The sequence below is a fragment of the Lontra canadensis genome, unplaced genomic scaffold (genome assembly GCF_010015895.1).
Source record: "Lontra canadensis isolate GAN:19392208 unplaced genomic scaffold, GSC_riverotter_1.0 scaffold2, whole genome shotgun sequence".
Lineage (NCBI taxonomy): Eukaryota > Metazoa > Chordata > Mammalia > Carnivora > Mustelidae > Lontra > Lontra canadensis.
In genome coordinates this window covers 51187423-51210318 of record NW_022630996.1, presented here as the reverse complement: position 1 = coordinate 51210318, position 22896 = coordinate 51187423, and the positions used below count along the sequence as shown (strand labels likewise).

Genomic DNA, 22896 nt, shown 5'->3' with positions numbered 1-22896 from the left:
ATCCAGAGGTTGTATGGTTCAATGATTTGGGGAGGAGCAGATGGGTCTGGTATTTAGAGATTGTGGTGAAGATGGGTGTGGGCAGGAAAGGACGAGAAACAAGAAAGATACAATTCGTTAGCCAAAGCTAAATGGCCAAGCACTAATATTTCTGAGTATCTTCTATGCAAGAAGACTGCATTCAAATCAAAACTAAGATCAATACTTTTCTAAGAATGGAGATAAAGTTAATGATTTAAGGGAGAGTTGCTTGGTATCTACTTGTAGCTATTCATTACTTTGAACACAAAAGAGCAAATACTTTTTAAGTAAGGCTCAACTTAACAAAACTCACTTGAGTTAAATTAAAAATTTTAAAACAGAAAACAGATTCTTCAGTTCACAAATGGCTATCCAAAATATGATTCTGTTACATAAATATCTATTATTTAGAGATATAATACAGCAAAGTCCATCTGCACCGTACCAAATACTGAACTTTAAAATGCTATGGTTTATTGTAGGCAGTGTTAAAAATATACAGGAAAATTAGTAATTGATAACAAGAGCTATGTCATTAGAAAACCAAAGCTAAGAAAGTATAACAGTGTCTATATTCATAAAACAAGAATGAAAAGCAACTGAGGTAACTATAAAACCAGATTTAGAGAGAGGCAGTTTACACCCAAGAGAAGCACTTCGTCAAATTCCATTTTATTCACTCAAAAGCAGTAGCCAACATTTTAAATGATGCTGAAATTTATTTTTATTGGGAAGACTAAAAACTTAAGGTTTCAAAATATTTTAGGAGATTTTCCTTTTAAGGGCACTAGGCTGAAGTCAGGATATGGAAGTTCAGCTTCCACTACTTGGCTGAATGGACAGACGTTACTTAATTTCCCTGGGCACATTCTCTCATCTAGAAATACATTCATTGAACTGGGTGATGCCTTGGGAGTCTTGTAGTGCCTTGATAATTCAGATTCTAGTGATCCATTTAAATATTAAAGATCACAACTCATTTAGAAAATCGACCAATCAAGCCTACCTTGATACCAAAGAATAATGAACTAGACAATGCCATTTGCCCTTTCTTGTCACTGCAGTGTAGCATGGAACATTTAATATTCTGTTCTTCTTCCTCTACCTCTCTCCCTGCTCCCTCTCAGCCTTTTCATTATCCAGCAGAGACGTAATCACTAGTGATTTGAAATTCTCTAATTTTAAGGATTTAATTGCTTTGAATCTAGGAACTTTCAAGTGTCAACTCTGGCATTTAGAATTTCAATACAGTATTTGATTCTACTACTTATTCAAAAGCAACTGCCTCAGACCATCAAATATAATAAAATTTCCCTAAAGTACTTGTCTGGAATTCCTCATTCTGAACTGTGGGTGTAGGAGAGGTGATTAAGCTTACCAGAGTGAAATCAGCCAATCATCGAGGAATTGTTACTCAGGTGAGTAGTCTATAATTCTCAAAAATATATTAAACATAAATAAATATGCAAACAAGTAAAAATATTGCCTCTTTCTATAAAAAACAAAAGTATCCAATAAAACTGTTTCTATGCATTTTATGAGAGATATAATACAGTCTTAGCTTTTAGTGGTATCTGCATATTTACCATTCCTAAAGGTCTCCAAATGAAACCACCAAAAATAACAAGGAGATATAATACGTATATTCTCTCCACAATAAACTTCATAACATGGCAGAAAAAAATGTCATACCTATATTCTCCTAGTTAACAACTGAAAATAAGAGACCTGAAATTTCACTATAATATTCAAATCCCCTTGGTTTAAATTCTGTTCCCTTTTGACTAAATGCTCCTTTGTTCCTCTTGAAAGGAAGTGTTTGATGGAAAAGTGGCAGGAGACACCTGAGAAAGGAGTTAGGAGATGCCCAAGCAAAAGACACTATGGAATGGGAATCTTAAGGGTGATTAAGTGAAAGAGACTTGAGTATCCTACACTACGTGGTCTCGAATTCACTCTACATTTCAGGAAAACAGCATGGGACTTAACAATTCTAGTGGCAGTGGCATATTATTTTAAATCTTCAGCAAGCTTTTAGGCAAGCAATACTTTCCACAGCAATATTAGTGGTAAAATACAAATAAACAGGCAACATAAGACAGGGATTGTTTTCAGATGGGCACACCCATGACATAATTGCACCTACACTGATACATGATAAAAATAACAACACTTACTGACACAGACCCTGTTCTAAGGGCTTTATGCTTATTAACTTGCTTTGATGTTTAGGAAACGAAGAAACAGGGAAGTTGATTCACAGCTAGCAAGACATTGGGTTCTCCCAGATTTACTATTAGTATTTCTCCCTGGTAGCCTGCATTCCTTTTTGACTTCCATGGATTTAATTACCAAGACTAGTGTGATCTCTTCACTGTCTTCTGATTATATTTGGCCAATGGGAGGTAACAAAAGGAGACTGGATGGCACGGAGATAGTTTACTGGATGCTATTTGATATCAGCTGCAATCCTCCACCTGAGGTCCCCACTTTGCCAGAAGGCTTCTGTCCGGCTGCTCTTGTTAGATTCTGGATTCTTGTAATAGCTCCCTTTATTTGCCGCCTCAGGTTTAGAGGAGCTAATGTTTTCCAAATGTGGGCAGACCCTGGATGACTGACCATTTCTTGTTGCTCCCCTACATACTGCTCACCCTCAAATAGTCATCATCAAACACTATCTTTAGTTATTCCTTTGAGTGTGACACCTATTTCCTTGTCTGATAGGATGACTAATTAATAAGATAGATCCTTTAGGATTTATCAACTAATGGCAAAGTAAGCAAAACAATTACACACACACAGTGTTTCTGTTACTTTTTATTTTCTCAAATATCTGAGTATTCAAGAATGAATTTGGTAAAGGTCAACTTCCAGGAGCAAAGAACAGTTCTAGAAGAAAAGATGTATGTAATTCCCTGAATTCTGAAGGTGAGCATCCAAAAGATGATAATCCTGGAAATGTAGGCAGCAGCAGGACCCCGGATTTGGACGCCTAACCTCTGGCTTTCCTGTCATTTCAATCTGTCTCAAAAGCTTACTTCTAGATGCTCTCTACTTTAATGCATCCAGATCTGTTTGTTTCAAATTTTAAAAAAATCCCAAAGTGAATGTAGCCTGCAGTTGGACAGATTTTAATTGTTAAAGGCAGTAAACATTCTGAGAGCTCATTTTACATTTGAAAAATATTAAATGAGAGATGTCACTTAATTTCAATCTGCCCAGTTAACCGTAGAGCTCTCTTTACATGGTTTTTCAAAATGTGAAAGCCATTTGTTAAATTATTGGCATCCTACAAAATCAAAGCTACATTTTATCTGTTTACTTCCCACTAAGTTTCTGATGACACAATTCTATTTTCCTGAACTCCATGTTTTAGCTCTCAAAATAAAATCAATCAATTTGTGAAATTTGCTTGGTGTTCACTGTTCATTTGATAAGAGCCATTGCCCCTTGCACTTTTTTTTTTTTTTCTGACTAATAAGAATACACTTCAGTTTAGTTTGCTAGTTTTTCAGGATGCTAAGAATGATCATCTACAAGTTTACTCTGCAGTCTAGACAATATAAGAAGCCGCCTCTACAGACAGTGAATACATTTCACCACTACATTTGCAAATAACTATCACTTTGCAAAAATAAGTTTTGTTTGGGTGTCATTTCTGGCAAAGTTTTAAGAGCAAAATTCCAGGCCTTTAAAATTCTACTGGCATCCACCCGCCTAAGCTGGACCCTCCTCTACGTTTCCACAGAGCCTGAGAGACAGATGACTTCATCTTAATCATTTTCTTGCCCATAGTCATGTAAGATAGCTGAGCGTTTTTCTTCTCTTAGAGCATTATGGGATCTCTCGAAGTGTGTGAAGAATAATGAGCGAGAGGAAGAGAAAAACAAAAGAAAACAAAAACTGCAGGGGAGTTGGCAGATTTGACTTTAATGACTATCACTGATTACCAGCCTTAGCCTGGTGGACTCTCCACACAGCTGCATATGCTTCAAACCTAATATTTTATTTTCTCACCGGAACATGTAACGTTATACTGAGGTCTCTGATGTGAATGGTCTACTTCAGATGATCTTTTATCAAGAGATTGGGAGTCTATTACTGCGTATGTATATCTGAATGTACCTTTATAGAAAAAGATTATTTTAAAGGATTTTTTAAGAACAGCTACCACGTCCTAGTTAACTTAGCTCCCTCCTTGTTTTCTTCTCACCACTAACCTTTCTACTGAAACGCAGGAGGAACTGAAAACTATTAAGAATAAACTCCTTATACTCATAATTTCAGCCAATCTAGTTTATCCAAAATTCAAGAAACATACCTGAAATTTCTTAGCAAGAAAGCTTATGAAAACAAAGAGAACACTTAAATACATTTGAAACATTCGAATATGAGTTGATTCTATAAAATTCTGAAGAGCAATAATTTTTAATTTAAATCTTTAAACAAAACCCTAATGTTTTTACCACTATAACTTACTACCTCGTAAACTTATGTTATATTTACAGTAAATCCAAAGATGTAAGAATTGAGTCACCAAAATACACAAATATTTTAGAATCATTAAACTTTTAGGAGATGCTAACTGTTTAAAGAAGCATGTAGGTTAAAGATCTGATTTGTTCATTTTTAATATAGGATAGAGAGAACTGATTATTACTGAAAGTATTTTCCTCTCTTTCACACAAACTCTTTCCAAGAATGTATGCATATAGTACAGATTTCACCTGATGAGTCTTGTTCATATGCACATGTAAAAGATCAAAAAAGGTATCCTAGAATATTTTCAGAATCCTACAAGAACCAGGATCACAACATACAATATACAATTTACAGAGAGTAACATGTAAATTAAGAAGTATTATATTGCTGTGGAAAATGTAACATTACAAATGAAAGTTTCGTGAATAATTGGAGACTTTTTTACTGCATATTTAAAATTCCAAATACAGGGAAAATTAATAATTGACCCATTCAACCACATATGAATGTATACTCTTACTAAGTAATTTTCTGTTAATTCAGTAATAAATATGTCAAAAGGTTTCAAATAGAAATGCTTATTCTGAAATATAAAAACTATATCTGAAATTTACTGGTTATTTTGTATCTTAAAATACTAACACAACTTCTTATGGGCAAATAAATGCCCTATGCTTTTATAATGTAAATGAAAACCATCAGAGAAACATCAGAGAAACCATCAGAGACATTAGATTTAAATTAATTCTGCTTCAACATAGGTAATGGCAAATTGAAGGCTGAGACCTAAATGACCTTTACCGTTGTACGTTTTACTCCATGAGAGCAATAAAATACTCTGCAAGGTTTTCGCCAGTTGGATTTTGAACCTCACTGATGACTATGATAGAGTGTTACAAGTAACTTTTCTTGACTGTGTTCCTCCATCCCTACTTAAGAGGTTTCAGTGTAATACAGTTGTTCCAACAATCATAAGAGCATCATAACAAAAACAGGAAAGTTGTTAGTGCTTCATTTTCTTTACAGAAAGAAAGGCTGTCATTGATAATTAAGGCACCTTAATGACTAAAACACATAATCCAGAAAAATAAGCTGTGACAATAAAAGGTGTTTTATTTCTTAAATACATTAAAGAGGAAATACATCATACCTACCTCAATTTCTAATTTGTGGACTTTCGTCCTGGTTTGTATTTCATCCTTTTAAAATTTTCTTTTTATTTTAACGTCTAGAATCAGTCACCAGTACCACAACGCAGGAAATGCAATTTAACTGGCCACTCAAGAATTAATCCTTCTTATTTTGTGATTTCATCAAGGTGGAAAAAATGCTACTCCTGATAGTCTCACTTCATGTGCTAATATACTTTCCCAGAAAATGTCTTATTATTATAAAAAACATTATAACAAAAATACAAAAAAATTGAGAGAGATTAATCACCTACAACTATTAATTCAACAAATATTAAGTAAGGAATTCCTGAAAATATTTTGTCTTCTAATAATTTCCCTTCCTTAGCATATATCATTTATAGATGTTTATAATCATTATAGAATGCTTAGAAAAGAGACATGGTCTGAAATTTTATAAATAAAATACTTAAATGAAAAAGTCCTAAAAGCCAGAATATATTATTGTATTATATTGGTCTTTCCCATTTGAAATGAAAATTTAAAAAGTCTTCACATCTTTGTTTCTGGCTGCCATTTTTAATATAGTTAATAAAACTGCCCAGCATATATATATATATGCATATATACATATATATATGCATATATATATATATACACATATACATCTCTCTCTCTCTCTTAACTATAGCAAACGAATAAAATTGGCACCAATACCAGGCCACGTATATGAAATAGATTTATACGTGGTGAATTTTTACATTATTCAGCTATTAGTTCATCCACAAGTTATTTCTCAAATGAAAAAAAAGTTAATTTTTCTATTAAATATGGAATTAGTCTCCCAAATTTCTCTGAATCTGATGAAAAAGTTTATCCACATTTGTGATTTCATTTTTGTTTAAAATTAATTTCTTAGAGGTCTTATAATAAACACTATGTTATTATAAATACCAATGTTGTGATGAAGGACTGATGTTTTCACATCGCACAGAGGAAAAACAGGGTAATACTTAAAAGGTTTTTTCAGTTTATTAGTAGAGATCAGCTTATGGGGTGCCAACATAATGGTTTCCATTGATAGCTACTATAAAGTAAGATTAAAATTTTAAATATTCATTACGGGGTTTTCCACCAAAATGAAAGTTTTAGCAGTGCCATGCCTTGTATTTAATGCTTTTCCTTTCCAAAGGAACTATAAATAAAGACATTTACAAAGATCTTAAAAACTAATTCTATTTTTATTTTCATTCTTCCTTCCATTCATTGCTAACTTTCAACAATAGAGCGCCTTAATTCTAAAGAGACTGCTGCTCTTGACTTTTTTGAGTGTAATCATTTGAAAACACTCATGTAGGTCAATGGTACTTAGAATTTTTTTTATGTCAGGTCACCATTTAAAAATGTTCACACCTAAAATTGATCTACCACTCCAAGAAAAAGACTTAACTGACATTATTTTTATTCCATAGATTTGAGACATTTAATTTGTTCAGTAGTCCTCTATAATTATCAAGATCCAGTACTCTTTTTAAATTCTAAAGCAAATGCTGAAAAGTCCTAATCCAGTAACACAGAGATGAATAATAAAGTATTTTTTTCCTTTCAGAAAACACGGTGATTGAAATATCTAGAAAAAATTACAATATAATATTAGAGTTATGGTGGAGAAGAAATTCCTCTATATTTAAGTTCCAGCTTATTATGGTAATGCTTGTCATTCTGCATAGCCAAGCATATAGACAAATATAATTGACAAGTATTTTATGATATTGTAGCTATAAATATTTGTAATTTTACAAGAATCTAATATTATTCAAAACCTTGTAAAATCCACATTCCCAAACCACTTCCTTCCTTTTTAATGTAATTTTGATTTTTTTATAAAATGTACACTTACATTCATTAAACTAATTTGAATAAGAAATATCACATGTTTATACTGTATTTTACCTGCATAAAAACTAAAGTTAGATTGACTAATCTGTTTTGGTTATTTTTGCTAAATCTGGACAGTTTACACCTATTACTACATTACTTTAAGAACAATCACATGTAATTGAAGCCAAGTAATTCACACTATTTATAGACATTTTTTTCAGAATCACCTGCTTTGTATAGATTGTTTTAAGTGCAGTTGTAAAATTTTGATTTTTAAGAGTTCCTTTGAAGATGTCGCAGATGTTGGCTTTGCTAATAATGCTGGAAAGCATAGCAGGTTCAAAGTTCCAAAAATGTTGAACACATATAAAAATAACAGTGTGCTTTTCCATTAAACTTGGCTATTTTCAATTGTCAATAAACTATAATGGAAGCCCAAAGTCCATAAATATTTGTTTCTAGACCCTTAGGATTCTTGAGTTTGCATATGTGTGTGTTTGGGAGGAGAAATACATGTAAAGGCATACTAGAAAATGTTACACATTGTAGCTTTAGCATCATTACCATGGATAAAAATTTGGGACATTTTTCAATATTTTCTGTTGCTTAAAATTCTATCTGAATTTCACAGGGCCATGCACATGTTCACATACACAGATAATCTGGGTATTATATGTAACGATAAAGAATTCTGGTTCTGACTTTGTCTGGGATTTATGTACTATATTTACTTTCAATTATAAGTACATAGTAATTATAAACTTCCTAACAAAATATAAGTAAACTCTACGAAGCATGATATGACTTCCGTCAAATACAATTTTAAACTTTTCAGAGTTCAGAAATTAATGTAATTTTTTTTGAAATATTGAAATATTAAAACAGTGCAGTAAGCAAGGAGAGATTCATGTGTTAATAATATGCCAGAATTATATGATTTTCTACATTGCTTTAGTTCCCGCTAGATCAGGTTGCCCTTATAATACTATGAAATGAAATAAGTATAAACATGAGTATGGAAGACCAACTGAAACATCACAGGAGAAAGATATCTTGAATCTAAATCTACCTAAAGATCTAATAACATTAACCCAAATAGTGAGATTGCCAAATTATATTTAAGAGTACACATATATTTAACTGGAACCCATTGCGATATTTCCTTTTAGTTAGTCAAAAAGTTCTTTCAAAATATCCCATCATGAATAGAAAACACTCAATCTAACTCCGCAGTGATTCTATCCTTGGTGATGGCTAATTGTATTTCCCACTCAAGATCTAATGGATTAAGACTATATGTAGCTGATGTCCCAGTATTCTAATTAGTTTCATCATGTAAATATAAAGTTACTTTGTTATATGGTTATTTCCCACCAAACGATAGGACTATCAGTATAACCAGTTTCCTTAAGAAACTTGCTATCAAAATAATTTAAGGGAAGCAGTTCTTGGATCCTGCTTTTTTTGTTTCCCCCGAACCAAAATAATATGTGCCTATATGAAAATTCAGTTTACCTAAGAAGCTTGGGTACACTGATTCCATTCAGAAGCAAAAGGAATAGTCCATCACAGGTTTTTCACTGCAGAAAGTAAAATGAACAGTAAGAGCCTCTGTTGATTGCAAAAATGGACTGACCAACCTGAACTGGGATCTGCTTCCAAAAAAGTTACATTGATATCAAATGCTGAACCCAGGAAATGAAAACTGTATTTTTAAAAGTGACTTTTTTTTTTTAAAGAAATTAAGATGGAAACCTTTTGGTTATGGTTAACCTTTCAACTCTGTCTTAAGAGAGTTTCACGTATGGTTATAAAAACCATTAAAAATGAATGATACTGCTGGTAACTTTCTTAGATATTAACTAATTTGTGATGGAGCATTAAAAGTTCACCCCTGACCTTGGAAAGTAAAAGTAGATTTTAAATTTGTGGTAGAAGAATCCATCTCATACTAACGCTAAAGAACAACCGATACCACTGCTGCAAAGGAACATGAAATCAATGCAGCTCAATCATTGCCATTTATGTGGGCTCTTACCTAAAGCATTGTGAACAACAGACATTTTTCAATCCTTCACATCAATCTCTGTAGTTACCTTCTAGGACTGTTAAACCAATTCCGCAAATGAAGAAAAATACGTAAATACTGTATTTTAAAAATGACACTTTCCTAAAAGACGGAACGCAGGATACGCTATAGCTACAGAAAACAAACGCACAACTCTCTTAATTGTAAAGTTTCTTTTAACAATGTCATGATGATACAGATTGTTTAGGGCTTTAAGGAGCTCCCCGAAGAACTAGTTTCTCGGGATTGCTACAGTTTACTTGGCACTCTGGGCTCTCAAGCATCTGCTTTTGGTAGGGTTCCTTTTTGCGTGGCTACTCAAGTTATCCCCACGGAGATCAGCGCCTCCCCCGCGCACCCTCGCATATCAGCCTCTAGCACGTAGAGAACAAGCACTACCCCGGCTGCTGCTTGTTTCCAAATATTGCCTCCAATAAAACTGAATCGAAGGATATTTTACTTTCCACTTCTGAAACTCAGATTCTCTGTTTAGATCAGCACCACACGAATACAACTACTATTAAAAATCGTTTTTCTTCAAGAGTCTGAACATGTATTTATTTACCATTCTTTGATACATTCCTTAAAATCCTCCGAATTCCTAGATTGTCTTCCTCCCCAAGAAAGCGAAATTTTTACCATTTGGAATAGGGTGCTATTTAAAGAACTCTGAAATCAGAATAATAATAATTTTTTTTAAAAAAGTAAAAATTTTTTTTTTCTCATACGCTCTGCCAAGTTCCACTGCCAAACATTGTGCAATAATTTAGAAATCCAGTTAACGATGGGAAAAATCGAGCCACTCCAAGTCGGGAACTTGCAAGGGAAAAGTCAAGGAGCGGCACCCGCACGCACGCCCAGCGGACGCTGCATCCCAGGGCGCACTCCCCTCCTCACCGCTCAGATGGAAGGTCACGCTTCGCAATCGATTTCACATACTGTCACTTGTCCTTTTTTCTTAACCCTCTGGTAAACTAGTTTGAAACTTGGAGAGCTTAGCGCTTTGGCTGCAGTGTTGTCCTTGGAGAAACACGTGCCCCCAAATAACAGGACCAAAGCAGCCCCACGGAATTTGGCGGCGGGGAGCCAGAAGGGCAAGACACATACCGTATTCCCTGCGGCGGGGAGCCAGAAGGGCAAGACATATACCGTATCCCCTCGCACTATATAGTGCGAGAATCTTCTCCGTCATCTCCCCGCCCCCTTTCGCCGACGGTACCCGGTGCGCCCTTACCTGAGCTATCGCTTTTCCTTTTGCCGCCACTTCTCTTCTCCGCCTCTGCGGGTGACAGCGCCTGGCGGCCGTAGTCCCCTGGCGCGCACGCGGCCCCGGTCGGGGTGCTGGAGCCCAAACTGGAAGAATTGGAACACAGGACCGGCGGGCTGCTCCCCAGCTCCGGGGGCCCTCCCGAATCCGGCTGGAGGCAGAGGCTGTGACGAGCCGCACTCGGGGGGGAGGACATCTGCGGAAGGTGCCAGTTGGTTTGCAGAGCTTGGTGCTGCTGCTGCTGGTGGTGGTGGTGGTGATGATGGTGGTGATGGTGGTGCCCCCTGTGATGCTGGCTGGCAAACATGCCCTCCTCGTTGGGGTATCCCGCGATTATGCAAGACGAGGAAGAAGTGGAGAGCTCAGGATAGGACATATGGTCAGATCTTCCATGGAGGGCGAGAGAGGACTGGGAAAACGGGTGCAAGCCTTGCGCGGTGGCGTGAGGGCTGCGCAGGCAGCCAAAGAGCGGGTGTTCCATAGCATGCAAGTCTCGGGTTCCAGGCAGAAGACTTCACGGTGGTTCCAAACGCTACCAACCTCTGTCACTTTTCACTGGAAATCGTGTGTTTTCCCCCTCCCAAATAGCCGCCGTTTCTGTAGAGCTCGGATAATCCCGGTCCTGAGCCCTAGCGGCCAGTCTCCTTTACGTATAAACACTCGGACCTGGGGAAGCTTCCCTTCGAGCTACTCAGATGTCAAGAGTAGGAGAGGTTAAAGCCAAGAGAAGGTGGTCCCAGAGAACGGCTTTCAGGGGGAAACGGCTCTGAGAGGTTATAAATAGAGTGTAATGTGAGCTGGGGGCTGGCTTAGCAGCCCGGAGCTGACCACATGCAAACTCCCTCCAAAACTCCCGCTCAGTCTGCGCCACGCGCTCCCAGTTCCACTTCCTATCTCGGGCTGGACGTACGCAGAGCGTCCACGCCCGCCCGCCCTCGCCAGCAGCCGAGGCTGCAAGGGGCGCGCCTGGCGCTTAAACCCGCACCCGGGCGGACAGCGACTCTCCTCTCCGGGCCCGGTCGGCCAATGTGCTCCTCCGTGCACGCCAGCCCCAACACCGCACCCAGTGTCCGACCCGCTCACTTCTCTTAAGAAAGTTGTCAGTGCCACTTGGGCACTGTCACCTGCAGGAAAGCTAGGGTTTCGCCTAGCTTTTGAGGAGCACGAAAGGGGAAGTAGGATTAAGGTTAAAAAGATCAGAGTTTGGCGCGCGCTCAGACAAGTTTTTCAAACTCCACATCAACTCGTGCCCTGGGCTCAGTGGCGCGTCTAGCTTTTTGCAGCTGTTTTCTCCGGGTGGGCTGCTAACGGGCTCGGAACTGGCATCCAAGGTTTCTGGGAAGTGCCCGCGGGTAGGAAAGGGCCATTCTTAGCGCCCAAAAGGGACAGACCTGGTGGGGTGAGTGGGACAAAAGCCTGGGGCGGCGACAGTTGCAGATGTCCAGAGACGCTGGCATCCTCACCTGTGGTGTCAGGTGGGCTCCTTCTCTGGCTTTCTGAATATGCCCTTCCTACTTTGCACAATGTCCTTTCCCATGCTCGCCTGGTCCACGTCAAACTAGCCATTTGTCAACCCAAAACTTTTCGGTCAGAAAAACCCAAAGCGATATACTTCTGGTCACACGTGATGTGTATACTGCAAGCACATTTCCAGTCTTTCCCAAACCTCAGGAGCCAGCCCATGTCCCCTCATCTCCCTTCAGAAATTCACCCTCTCTTCAGCTCAAAATTAAATCAGCTAATGGCACCTCTTCTGCCTCTCCACCTACCACCACGGTTCCGTTTACTGGGAAATATTAACACTTCAATATCCCCCAAAGTTCACTCAACATGGGTGCTGCTTCAGATCTCCCTGGTTACAGTCTTGCAGTTTACAAAATGAGTTAGAAAACTTGGCATTGGTGAATCAGTATGAGCAGCGGCTGGGTTTTAATATTGCCACTTGCTTGAGGGGTGACACTGCTAGGGGCAGAGTCCTTTACACAAGGCAAGCAAGCTGCATCTAATGAACTACAGGAACAGTCAAGTCTTGCCTGGGACATGTGGTATCAGAAAGGGGTCTCTCACCTATGCTGCCCAGGACCCCAAACATGCCACCAGCAGTGTAACCCCGTTATTTTCATTGTCTCACGAGTCCAGAGGTTGGGGACCAGGTCTTTGAAGTTGTTAATGGGATTAATGAAGACAGCAAACTGGGCCAGCCATCTGGTTTGAATTAGGAAAAAGTATTGATTAATCTTTGAGAAGTGTTCCCCAAGGCAGAACCTTTGCCTCAACCAGTCCCTCAGGTTTCAGTCTATCTCCCCTGTCTGTTAAGCCCTACTGCAGGAGAGTGGCCTCTCAATAAACCTTTACATTCGTGTGAAAGTTTGAATTGTTTTCCATTGCTTTGAGGTGGGATGGGGTGGGGGTGATCAGGAATTCTGAGATTTGTAAGCGCTGCTTTCTTTAACGGAAATTGAGCCCTATTTTGAGGGAAATTAGTTTTGCAGACTTCGTTAAAAAAAAAAAAAAAGCTAAAACTTTTGTTCACCAGCTGCTCAGCTTTTCAGTCTGGGTCTGAGCTGGAACCTGCTGCAAGCGTTTGACGGTAAGACTTTCTTTGCCAATACGTTTTGGGAATCTAATATTGTTTTAGACTTCGAAAGGGGGTGTTCTTCAGGTTGCACGTTTCTAGGGGTTTTAAGCACTCCCAGGATGGCTTCCAGGGCTTAGATCTTGAGAAAGTTTCTTCCTGCCACTCCCCACACCCTTGGCTCTTTAAGGATAAAAAAAAAAGGAGGGGGTATATTCTTCTAATATGGTCGGAATATTTTTTGAATTTTCATTGTGTTTATGGTTTCAATATGTGCTCTGATATTAAAAGTTGAAGTACAAAGAGCAACACTAAACTTCCCAAACTTGAGTAACTCCTCTATAGGGATTATGGGTGAACGCATTAAAGGCTTTATCCAAAGAGAAATTTAGGCAACCATCTCCATAAACAGTAACCAGAAATATTTACATAATATAATGCTGTCTACTAAAAGCATTGTGGAAACTGTCAGACAAGGCTAACGAAAGATACACTTGATCTACACAGATCAACAAAACATCCATAAAGGTTCCCTTTTGGATTGCATTATAGTGGTTTAGAGGGAGCAAGTAACTGAGAAATGAATGGATTTGAATTTAACCAGGTAACTAGCAACTAGCAAACACAAACTTTTCATCTCCAGGAGCTGTCAGTTCTCCTTGAACCTGCCCAGTGATTGTGCTGGTTTTTTTCTCACTTACTGTGTCAGATGTTAACAACATATCCAGAAATTTCTCTACAACCTGCCTCAGTCAGCCTCCTAGAACTATGAGGCTAAAAGACAGGGAATGAAAAAATAGAAAATATTACAAAAAGAAGGAATCTCTTTGAAAAGTACACAACTAAAACAAAGCTAGCAGAAAAGGTCTTTTAATTGAAGACCCAAAATACACAATATCAGTAAAAATGATGAAGTCTAGATTTTTAATAGAATGCATAATACATGAAAAACACTATCTGAAAAAGTGCGATTCAAGGAAGAAACAAAAATGGTCTTGATGCATTCCAGAATTAAATATTACTTCATTTTCTTTGAATTTCCAAATATATATTATTCAAAATATAATATTTTTTCAAAAATTTTTTCAAAATTTTCATTTCCTAGGATATTTGAAATAAAAAAATACTGAATTTTATTTTCTAGGCCACAGGAAAAGAATTTAAAATGTCCTAACAAGAAAAAGCCCTAACATTCCCTATAATAGCTACTTCAGCGTCCACATCTAATATCCCAATATGTGAGAGATGCCTTTTTACACTTAATGGCTAATTTTATTATGAAACATAGTAAAAATTACAAAATTACAGACTTTTTAATAGCTTTCATTTTAAACTATAAATGGTGTTTATCCTATATTTGTAATATACTTCTATTTTCCTGAAAAACATTCTATTAATACCAATATTTCATGCAGGGTTTTGATACCAAGCAGTGCATTATAACAAGAGCCTGAATATATGGATAACGTAAGCTGCCAGTCTTTTCTAGAAAACATAAAATTATTTTAAGTATGTGTTAGGCTCATTAAATTTGATAAATGTGTACATCTATTATTCCTCTTGCTTAGCAAAATGATATTCAATAGTAAAAGCAGAGATTTTTAAAAATTAAGATTATTTTATTTTAAAGGGACTAAATTAAGCAACCTAAAGAATTTCTTTAAATTTTAAGAATCACGATGCATCTTTTAAGAGCTGCTATTCCTCTGTACATTTGTGACATGAGGTATGATGGGAAAAATATTTAAAATTAAATATGACCTTTAAGCTAAAAATATTATGAACTTTGTCTTGTATTTTATCAGTCAGACAAACTTATCTTGGTAGTATATACTCATGATATACGAATTTAAGTATGGAAAATTAAGCCAAAATTGGGATTTGTCTCTCAAAGTTTTATTGTGCAAAAAAATATTTTTCTGCTACATTTCTCCAAGAAATAAGTTATGTCCCTCAGTTGATACTTCTGAAATTAAAAAATTTGGAAATTTATTAAAAAATGCTAAATAGCCAATGGTAATTTATGTGATTTATGATGCAATCCATATTTTAAAACTAAGGAACTGACTTTCTCCAGGAATTAAGCATGGTAATAATTCAAGAGCAATTTTGCTATGGCCAGTGCATGTTATATGGTGATTCTATATACTTTTACTGATTTTTAAAATAAGTTGCTATTTTTACATAACACTAATTGGTGCTTTCATAATAAAGTTTAATTATGTTTCTACATTACTAAATGAATACCTACACATTACTTCAAAAAAGTGTAAAGTAATACCCAATATACTGTTTTCCTAACTTCTGTCTCTTCCTACATATAGTTTTATGATTTCTTTCAGAAATTGGTGATTTTCTTCAAGTATCACATAGTAAATAATGTTCAGAAATCTAGCATGAAATACAGATTTTGACTGATTAAATTTATAAAATTTAACAAAAAGTTCAAAATACATGAAATCTTTCATTACTCCAATTCCTTAACACATACATCTTACGAAATTCTAATTATCCTTTTGTATGTATGTAGGGAGTGTTAAAATTAAGAGACAATGACATGACTACCTTCTCAAGTTTCAAAAATCTCTAAATGAACTTCCTTTTGTCCACCTGTTTCAAAATCAGAATTTTCAACAGTTTCCTTATAATGCACATGGGAAATAATTACATTCAGTTTCTACATTTTCATTTGCATTTACTTTTTTGTTGATAAATGTATGCATCTCAAACTGCCCCCCTGACATATCTACCTACAAGAAGCATAGGCACCCTAATGTAAGACAGTTCCATAATGAAATGCTATATATTACATTATATATTCTATACCATCAAATTCAGAAGCATTAAATTTCTATCCACAATTTAAGGGAAATAAACCATTTATTTCTCCTATGCCACAAAAAGCAACGTTATACTTTTAAGTGGACCGAGTTTAGAACAAGTTCATAAATCTCGGAGGGAAAAAAATTCAATCGAAACTTATAGGTAAAACCTTAGTCTTCTGTTTTAAATTTTCCAACTTGAAGAGTTTAACATGACTAATGTAATTCTGGCACTATGGTAGGTTATTCTTATGTGTTTTTATTTTTCATGCTTCATCAATTTGTAGCATATTTTATTTTTAAAGTGGTTCTTTCGTTTTGAGCTTGGGTTTATGATTTGAATCACTAAAAAATCTCTGTGTTTTAGCTGTGTTGGTATAGCTCTCCCAAAATATTTAATGGCACACTCTAGTTTTATATGATTCTGACTCAGCAAAGAAACACCAGCTGCCTTTGATATCAACACTTTTGTTTGTAGGAATAAAGGAAAAATGTGTATTTGTGTACCAAACAAAATAGAAAGTTAAGACAAAACACATGCTCTCTTATAATAAAATATTTTAAGGGTTTAATATTAGTACCTTGATAAGCTCAGATTTATAAAGGATTTTGAGAATACAGAATATCTTTATACAAGGAAATGGCCACAAGAAAATGGATCAAAATGACATGGAAAATGATTAAATGACAACTATCTGCTTATGTCTCACTTGACCAAGGAATTAAAATGACAGAAGCACAAAATAGGCCAATCAAAAACCAGAAGAAGGTGTTTAGTAGATGAAAAGACAGAAATAAGACAAGCTGAAATATGTGAAAAATAATTCTGTATTTGATAATACAAATATGTAATTCACAAGCCACATACACTTATGATAATGGTAAAAAGATCCCAGGTACAAGTTTTAGTTTAAGTAGAATTTTTAAAAAAGTAATCATGTAGGCTTATGTTTAAATATATATATATTTAATATATATATATATACTTATATACATATATGCCAAATATGTTTTTGATAAAAGAAATACTAGCAAAATACTGTTATCCTGAGAAATAGTTTCAAGTAGTCACATTGCATAATATGAAAGTTAGGTAAGGTAGGGTCAATGCCTGGACATGTGCAAGCTGCTGAGTGTCTAAAATTCTGAATCACTGCCTTCTTGTCTTACAAATCTGTAACCTGAAACTCATTGTAGTCGATTGTTTTTCTAAATTCTATTTATTTTCAGAGAATGATTTCTATAAAGTTGGTGTAACAGAATATGGGAAAAAAATAAACTAGTTTTTAAAAGGTTTCAGTGGCTGAGAAAAAAGAAAAAAAAAACAACTATTGGGCCAACTATTGGGCATCTTTTGAGCACTTCAAAGTACAAGGGATTCCAACAGAACCAAACACTAACCGGAACTCAGAAGGAGTATTAGTTCTGAGCCCAAGGGCCCAGCATAAGGCAATTATTTATACCACCAGCTAACAGTAGTTTCCACCAACTAAGGAGACCTATGATCAAAGTGAAGCTTTCTCTGTATTAGGTAAGAATGTATAAAATACTAGATGCAACTTCTTCAACACAGTGACTGCAGAAGATTCTTCCCTCCTACTTGGCCTATTCATTTTGCACGACCCTTGCCTAATAATCTCAGAGAGGCAGGAATCACCTTGGTCCAACTCCATGTTTCTAATGATGGATTCTAGAGGGATAAATAATGAATAGGGAAACAGAGCTATGACTAAAAAAGTCAAAACAATCTTGGAACACTTTATGATAAAATACAGTAAAACCTACTACTGATCTTGAAAGTAGGCTACATAGTAATGGGACACCTGACAGTTCTTTCCTCCAATTTAGAGCATCTGTAGTCATCTACAGCAGCAGATGATGATGTGTTCTGGCTACAGTGAGGTTAATGTTTCTGTGGAGACATAGCAAAGTCAATTTAAATCAATTTCACCCACAATCAAATACAGTCACACCTCTACTTATTGAAAACAACTTTACTATTTCCCTGATGTAGTAAATGCAGAGAAATAAAAATGGCACAATTATGAGTTTGCAGGATAATTGTTACATTTTTTTTTTTTCCATAGCAGTTCTCATCTGTGGACCATCATTACCTGTCCATAGTTTATAAATTGCCTGGATACCTCCAAGTTTTGTTCTTAGGCAAATCTTGTATCCTATACTGTTCAAGTGAAAATATGATTTGATCAGAGTAGAAACCTGAGTTCCTTTGGATTTTTAAGATCAGATTTTCCAAAGTACGTGGCATATCATCATCTGATCGATTTTGCCAAAGCAGAAGCCCAGGTGGCAACACTTGGAATTGTTCTTTCAGGCCCAAAGACAAACACAAAATTAGAAAACTGTAAAAATCTCCACTGTTTTATGTGTGGTGACAAAGCTGAATGAGTATCTTTTTGAAAGACATAAAGGAGCACACAAAATCTAGTAAATGTTACATTCTGTATATCTGAGGTTGTTGAACTAGATGTTGGTGTTCCTCTTTCTGTAATGTTAAAGACTTGGCCATCCATATGTAGTTCTTTAGTTAGACTCATTAAAAAAAAAATAGTTAGCAGATGCCATGATCATCTGGCATTTGTGACCAAACGTAATATAGATATGGTTAAAACAAAAAAGTGAGTAAGGTTCCTTGCACTGTATGGGCATTTCCAGTGATCAAAAACTGCTAAATCCTACTTCAGATTAGAAGGCTCATGTCAGCCTCTGTATAAACAGCCTCACTGCCAAATCAGTTGCTCAAGTTAGAAGAACCCATTCCCAACAAGCACCTCCCTCTCTATCCCTCCCCAATATGCAATCAATCATCAAGTAGAACAGTCCCAATTCTACTTGAATTTTCATTAACCCCATCCTTCTCTCCATCACCAACACTATTACTTTAATTGGGGCCCTCATCCTTCTTGCTTGGATTACACAGGACTCCCCATGTTACCCTACTTGTCCTACACTGCTCTAGCTCCAGAGGCAGGAGGGAGAACTGGTTTTAACCTTAGCTCTGTCACCTTCTAACTCTATGAGTGCATTCATTTATTTACTAATGTAAAAGAATATTAAAATGAACAAATATGACAATGTTATGAGTGTACCTAAAAGATGCGTAATAAAACGTGGAATAATTTTAGATGCATCTAGAGCTACAGTGTTGAATACATCATTATGTGTCTGTTGAGCATTTGAAATGTAACTTATCCAAATTAAGTTATGCTTTAAAAGACTTCACATGAAATTAATTCACGTGATTTCAAAGACTTGAAATTAATAGGCTTTTATACTGATTGCAATTAACTATTGGGTACACTGGACTAAATAAGGTACGTTACTGAAGTTAATTTTCTAGTTTTTAAATATAGCCACTAGAACATTTAAAATTACATATGTGGCTTGCACTGTATTTCTCTTGGATAGCACTGATCTAGAAGATGCCACTAAAATTTTTCTCTCATCCCCCAGCCCCTTGCAAATAGGTACCAAATTATATATCTATATATCAAAATGATGTAGGATCTGAAATATCTCTGTAAGTTGATCCTCTTGACCCCCTGATTAGGAGTTTCACAATGTGGTACCACACATAGAAACCTCCCAAACAAAAATCTCAAGGAAACACAGGAAATTCCTGAAGTGGCAAAACATCCTATTTGAAGACCCTCAGCTATTCCTTTGTGCATCAGGAGCATCATTATTAACTAACTGTTGATAAGCTTGAAAGAGTTAATTTAGCAATAATCTTTACAAAGGAAGAAGAGCCATGTGTATTATCCATGATGGACTAGATGATGTGGTCGCAATGGGTTAACCTCTCTATCTTAAACCTTAACAAGACTTTAGTTCTTATTCCTACAAATTCTGAACCAAGACAGTTGGCTCTCCATTTAGAAAGTAATTTTGTGAATTAGTCATCTCAGCATGTTTCTCCAAAATATCACAGCAAGGGAAAAAAGATGTGGAGGGTTATACCCATGGTCTTACATACTTTGATGGAGATGTGATACATGTCGGTAGCCTGTAGGCCAGAACCAAGCCTGATACACTTATGAGAGGCCTGCTCCATATTCTGAAACACATGACTATTTTGTGAGCAGTAAACGTTTCTGCCGCATCAGGAGTCAGCAAACTTCAATTTGTTCTTCTTAGGCCTAATTCACACCACTAAACAATATATCCCTGGAGTCTTCTTGGCATCTTATGTTGGTGCTTTCCAGCAAAATATCTGGCACAAACACTCAATAATTATACTCAACAGAGCACTTACGTCTGCATGTTTCACTTTATCATTAGGCTTTAGTACCCATGAAGCTATCAGAAAAGTGTATCTGTACTATAACTACAAAGAAAATTAAACTGATAAATGCTCAGCCCGTCAGTTTTGCTTTTTGTATTTTTTGCTTTAATTTTTGCTCTAGAGCAGCAATCTATTCTTAATTTTCATTGGAATTAGAACATTCATGCCATATGTAAAGACAATGGTTCAAATTCTTTGGGGGAATTTGCCTTCAAATATCTACAGTCATATTGTGACGCAAATCTCTGTAAATGAAATTCATTCACTATCAGATACTGTTATTTTCAATCAATACTGTCCATTATGTAATAGTTCATAGCACAGACTCTGAAGATGATACCCTGGGTTATGTTTTGTTTTTGTCACTTAATAGCATTTTGATCAGGGCAAGATTAACTTTTTTGTACCTAGGTTTCCTCATCTCTAAATAAAGATATTTATTTCTATAGTTTCACACTGACAAATGATATAAACATGCAAATCAACCTAAGTCTATTAAGTATAACTATAAAAGACATATTATTGTGACAATTATCATTATCATCAGTCTTGAAGATCTTGTACTGTCTAAAAAGGAGTCCCTGTAAGAAAATTTGGAAGTATTACTTTTATCTAGCCATTCATTCCATTTTCCCTCCAATTAATACTCTAATAATATCTCATGACGTCTTATCCTAGAACAAAATTCCATAAGTGTCTGTCAGATTAAAAATGTGCTAATGATAACTGCACCTTAATTATCTCAACATTTTGTAAATATTGATCATATATTCAGGCTGTACATTTATCACCTGATTTTTCTATTTCCTTCAAAATATGGTTTAAAAAAACCCTTTTCATCATATAAAACTTATACTGGAATGAGTGACAAAGACTCTTCATTATGGCCAAAAGAACTATTAATAAAAAAGAGGCTACATGACACTGTTTAATTGTAGTACCTTGGAATGAATTTATTTGGCACCTTTTATTTTAGGCTTTACTGGATCTAACATTTGTGTCAGAGGTAATGAACACTTCTTTAATAAGACATTTTTAGTAGTATAGTAACAACTGAATTAAGCCTACTCTAAATTCTGTTGAAATATGTAATTTCCTCACCTCCAAACAATAAGACATAATAGCAATGAAACAATATCCCTTAAAAAAGTAACACCTAGAACTTAAAATTTAATATCTATGTACTTAACTTATGCTTGATTCAAATATTTGGTATATGTAATTTATGCTAAAAGCTAATTGTTGCATGGGTAATGTCCAGATACTGCTATATCACCAATATCATCTATACCTGAAAAATCTGAGATAGTCTTAGTAGATATATATGAATACTATCTCTTACTATGCTGACCCAAATCCATTTTTTTCAGAACTGAATCTCTTCCTAGATCCTGAAAGATTTTGTGGTGATTTATATAACAAGATAATTTCACATGAAGATATGAACATTTTCTAGAGCAGTAAATCTTAATTATCAAATAAATTCTCTTTTAAAAAAAATCTTTTTATATTTTTATTTTAATGTTTTTTAAAAAAATTACAGAAATACAGCTCTGTAAAGTGAGAAGTGAAAGCACAGCAGTTATAACAAATACAGGTAAAGGAGACCTGGTACCACCTGTCTAGTGTTTTCTCTTCACCTACCACAGGTATGTGTGTGTGGCACCTACAAAGAAATAAAGGATTCTAGGGACACAAAGTGAAAAAATGCTCATCTTTAATATATACAATCAGTCCAATAAAATGGCCCCTGAAATGCCATACCTGTGTTCCTTGGTCAATTAATTCATTTGAGAGGCATATTCCTGGGGCAAATATTTGAGCCACGTTACTTTCTTTTATTTCAGTCTTCCAGTGCCTAATTATCAATTCCTTCAGATTTTTTCTAATTAAAAAAAAAAAAAAAAAAGGTAAGGCTAGATTGCCAAAAACTATAAGTGTAGAAATATTTTTAGTGTAGAATACTTGAGTGTTATAATCCTGTATTTATCAAGAATCCAAATAATTAGAAAAAAAATAGCTGTGAGAAACATCTCCATAAGGTCTGAACAGCACAGTGCTATTTAACAGAATCTGAAAAGGATCTTGTTGTGATGAGTACTGGGTGTTACATATAAGTGATAAATCACTAAATTCTACTCCTGAAACCAGTATTACACCATATGTTAACTAACTAGAATTTAGGTAAAAACTTTAAACAAACAAACAAACAAATAAATAAAATTAAAAGGATCTAATCCCTCTAGAATTCAGTGCTAGAAAAACAGATTATCAGATAGGAAAAGGAGAAAGGACACACACTGCTGAATTATTGAGAAAGAAATATGTATGATCAAGAAATATA

The 22896-nt window shown here is 35.6% G+C and overlaps 1 protein-coding gene across 1 annotated transcript in view; it reads right to left on the bottom strand.

Moving 5' to 3' along the window:
• MEOX2 (mesenchyme homeobox 2) overlaps nucleotides 1-11702 on the bottom strand; it is a 62311-nt gene extending 50609 nt beyond the window's left edge. Inside the window, exon 1 of the mRNA XM_032873942.1 lies at nucleotides 10817-11702. Within this exon, the coding sequence (XP_032729833.1) occupies nucleotides 10817-11330 (514 nt within the window). The 5' untranslated portion in view covers nucleotides 11331-11702. The remainder of the gene's footprint in view (nucleotides 1-10816) is intronic.
• Between the last annotated feature and the right edge of the window lie 11194 nt (nucleotides 11703-22896).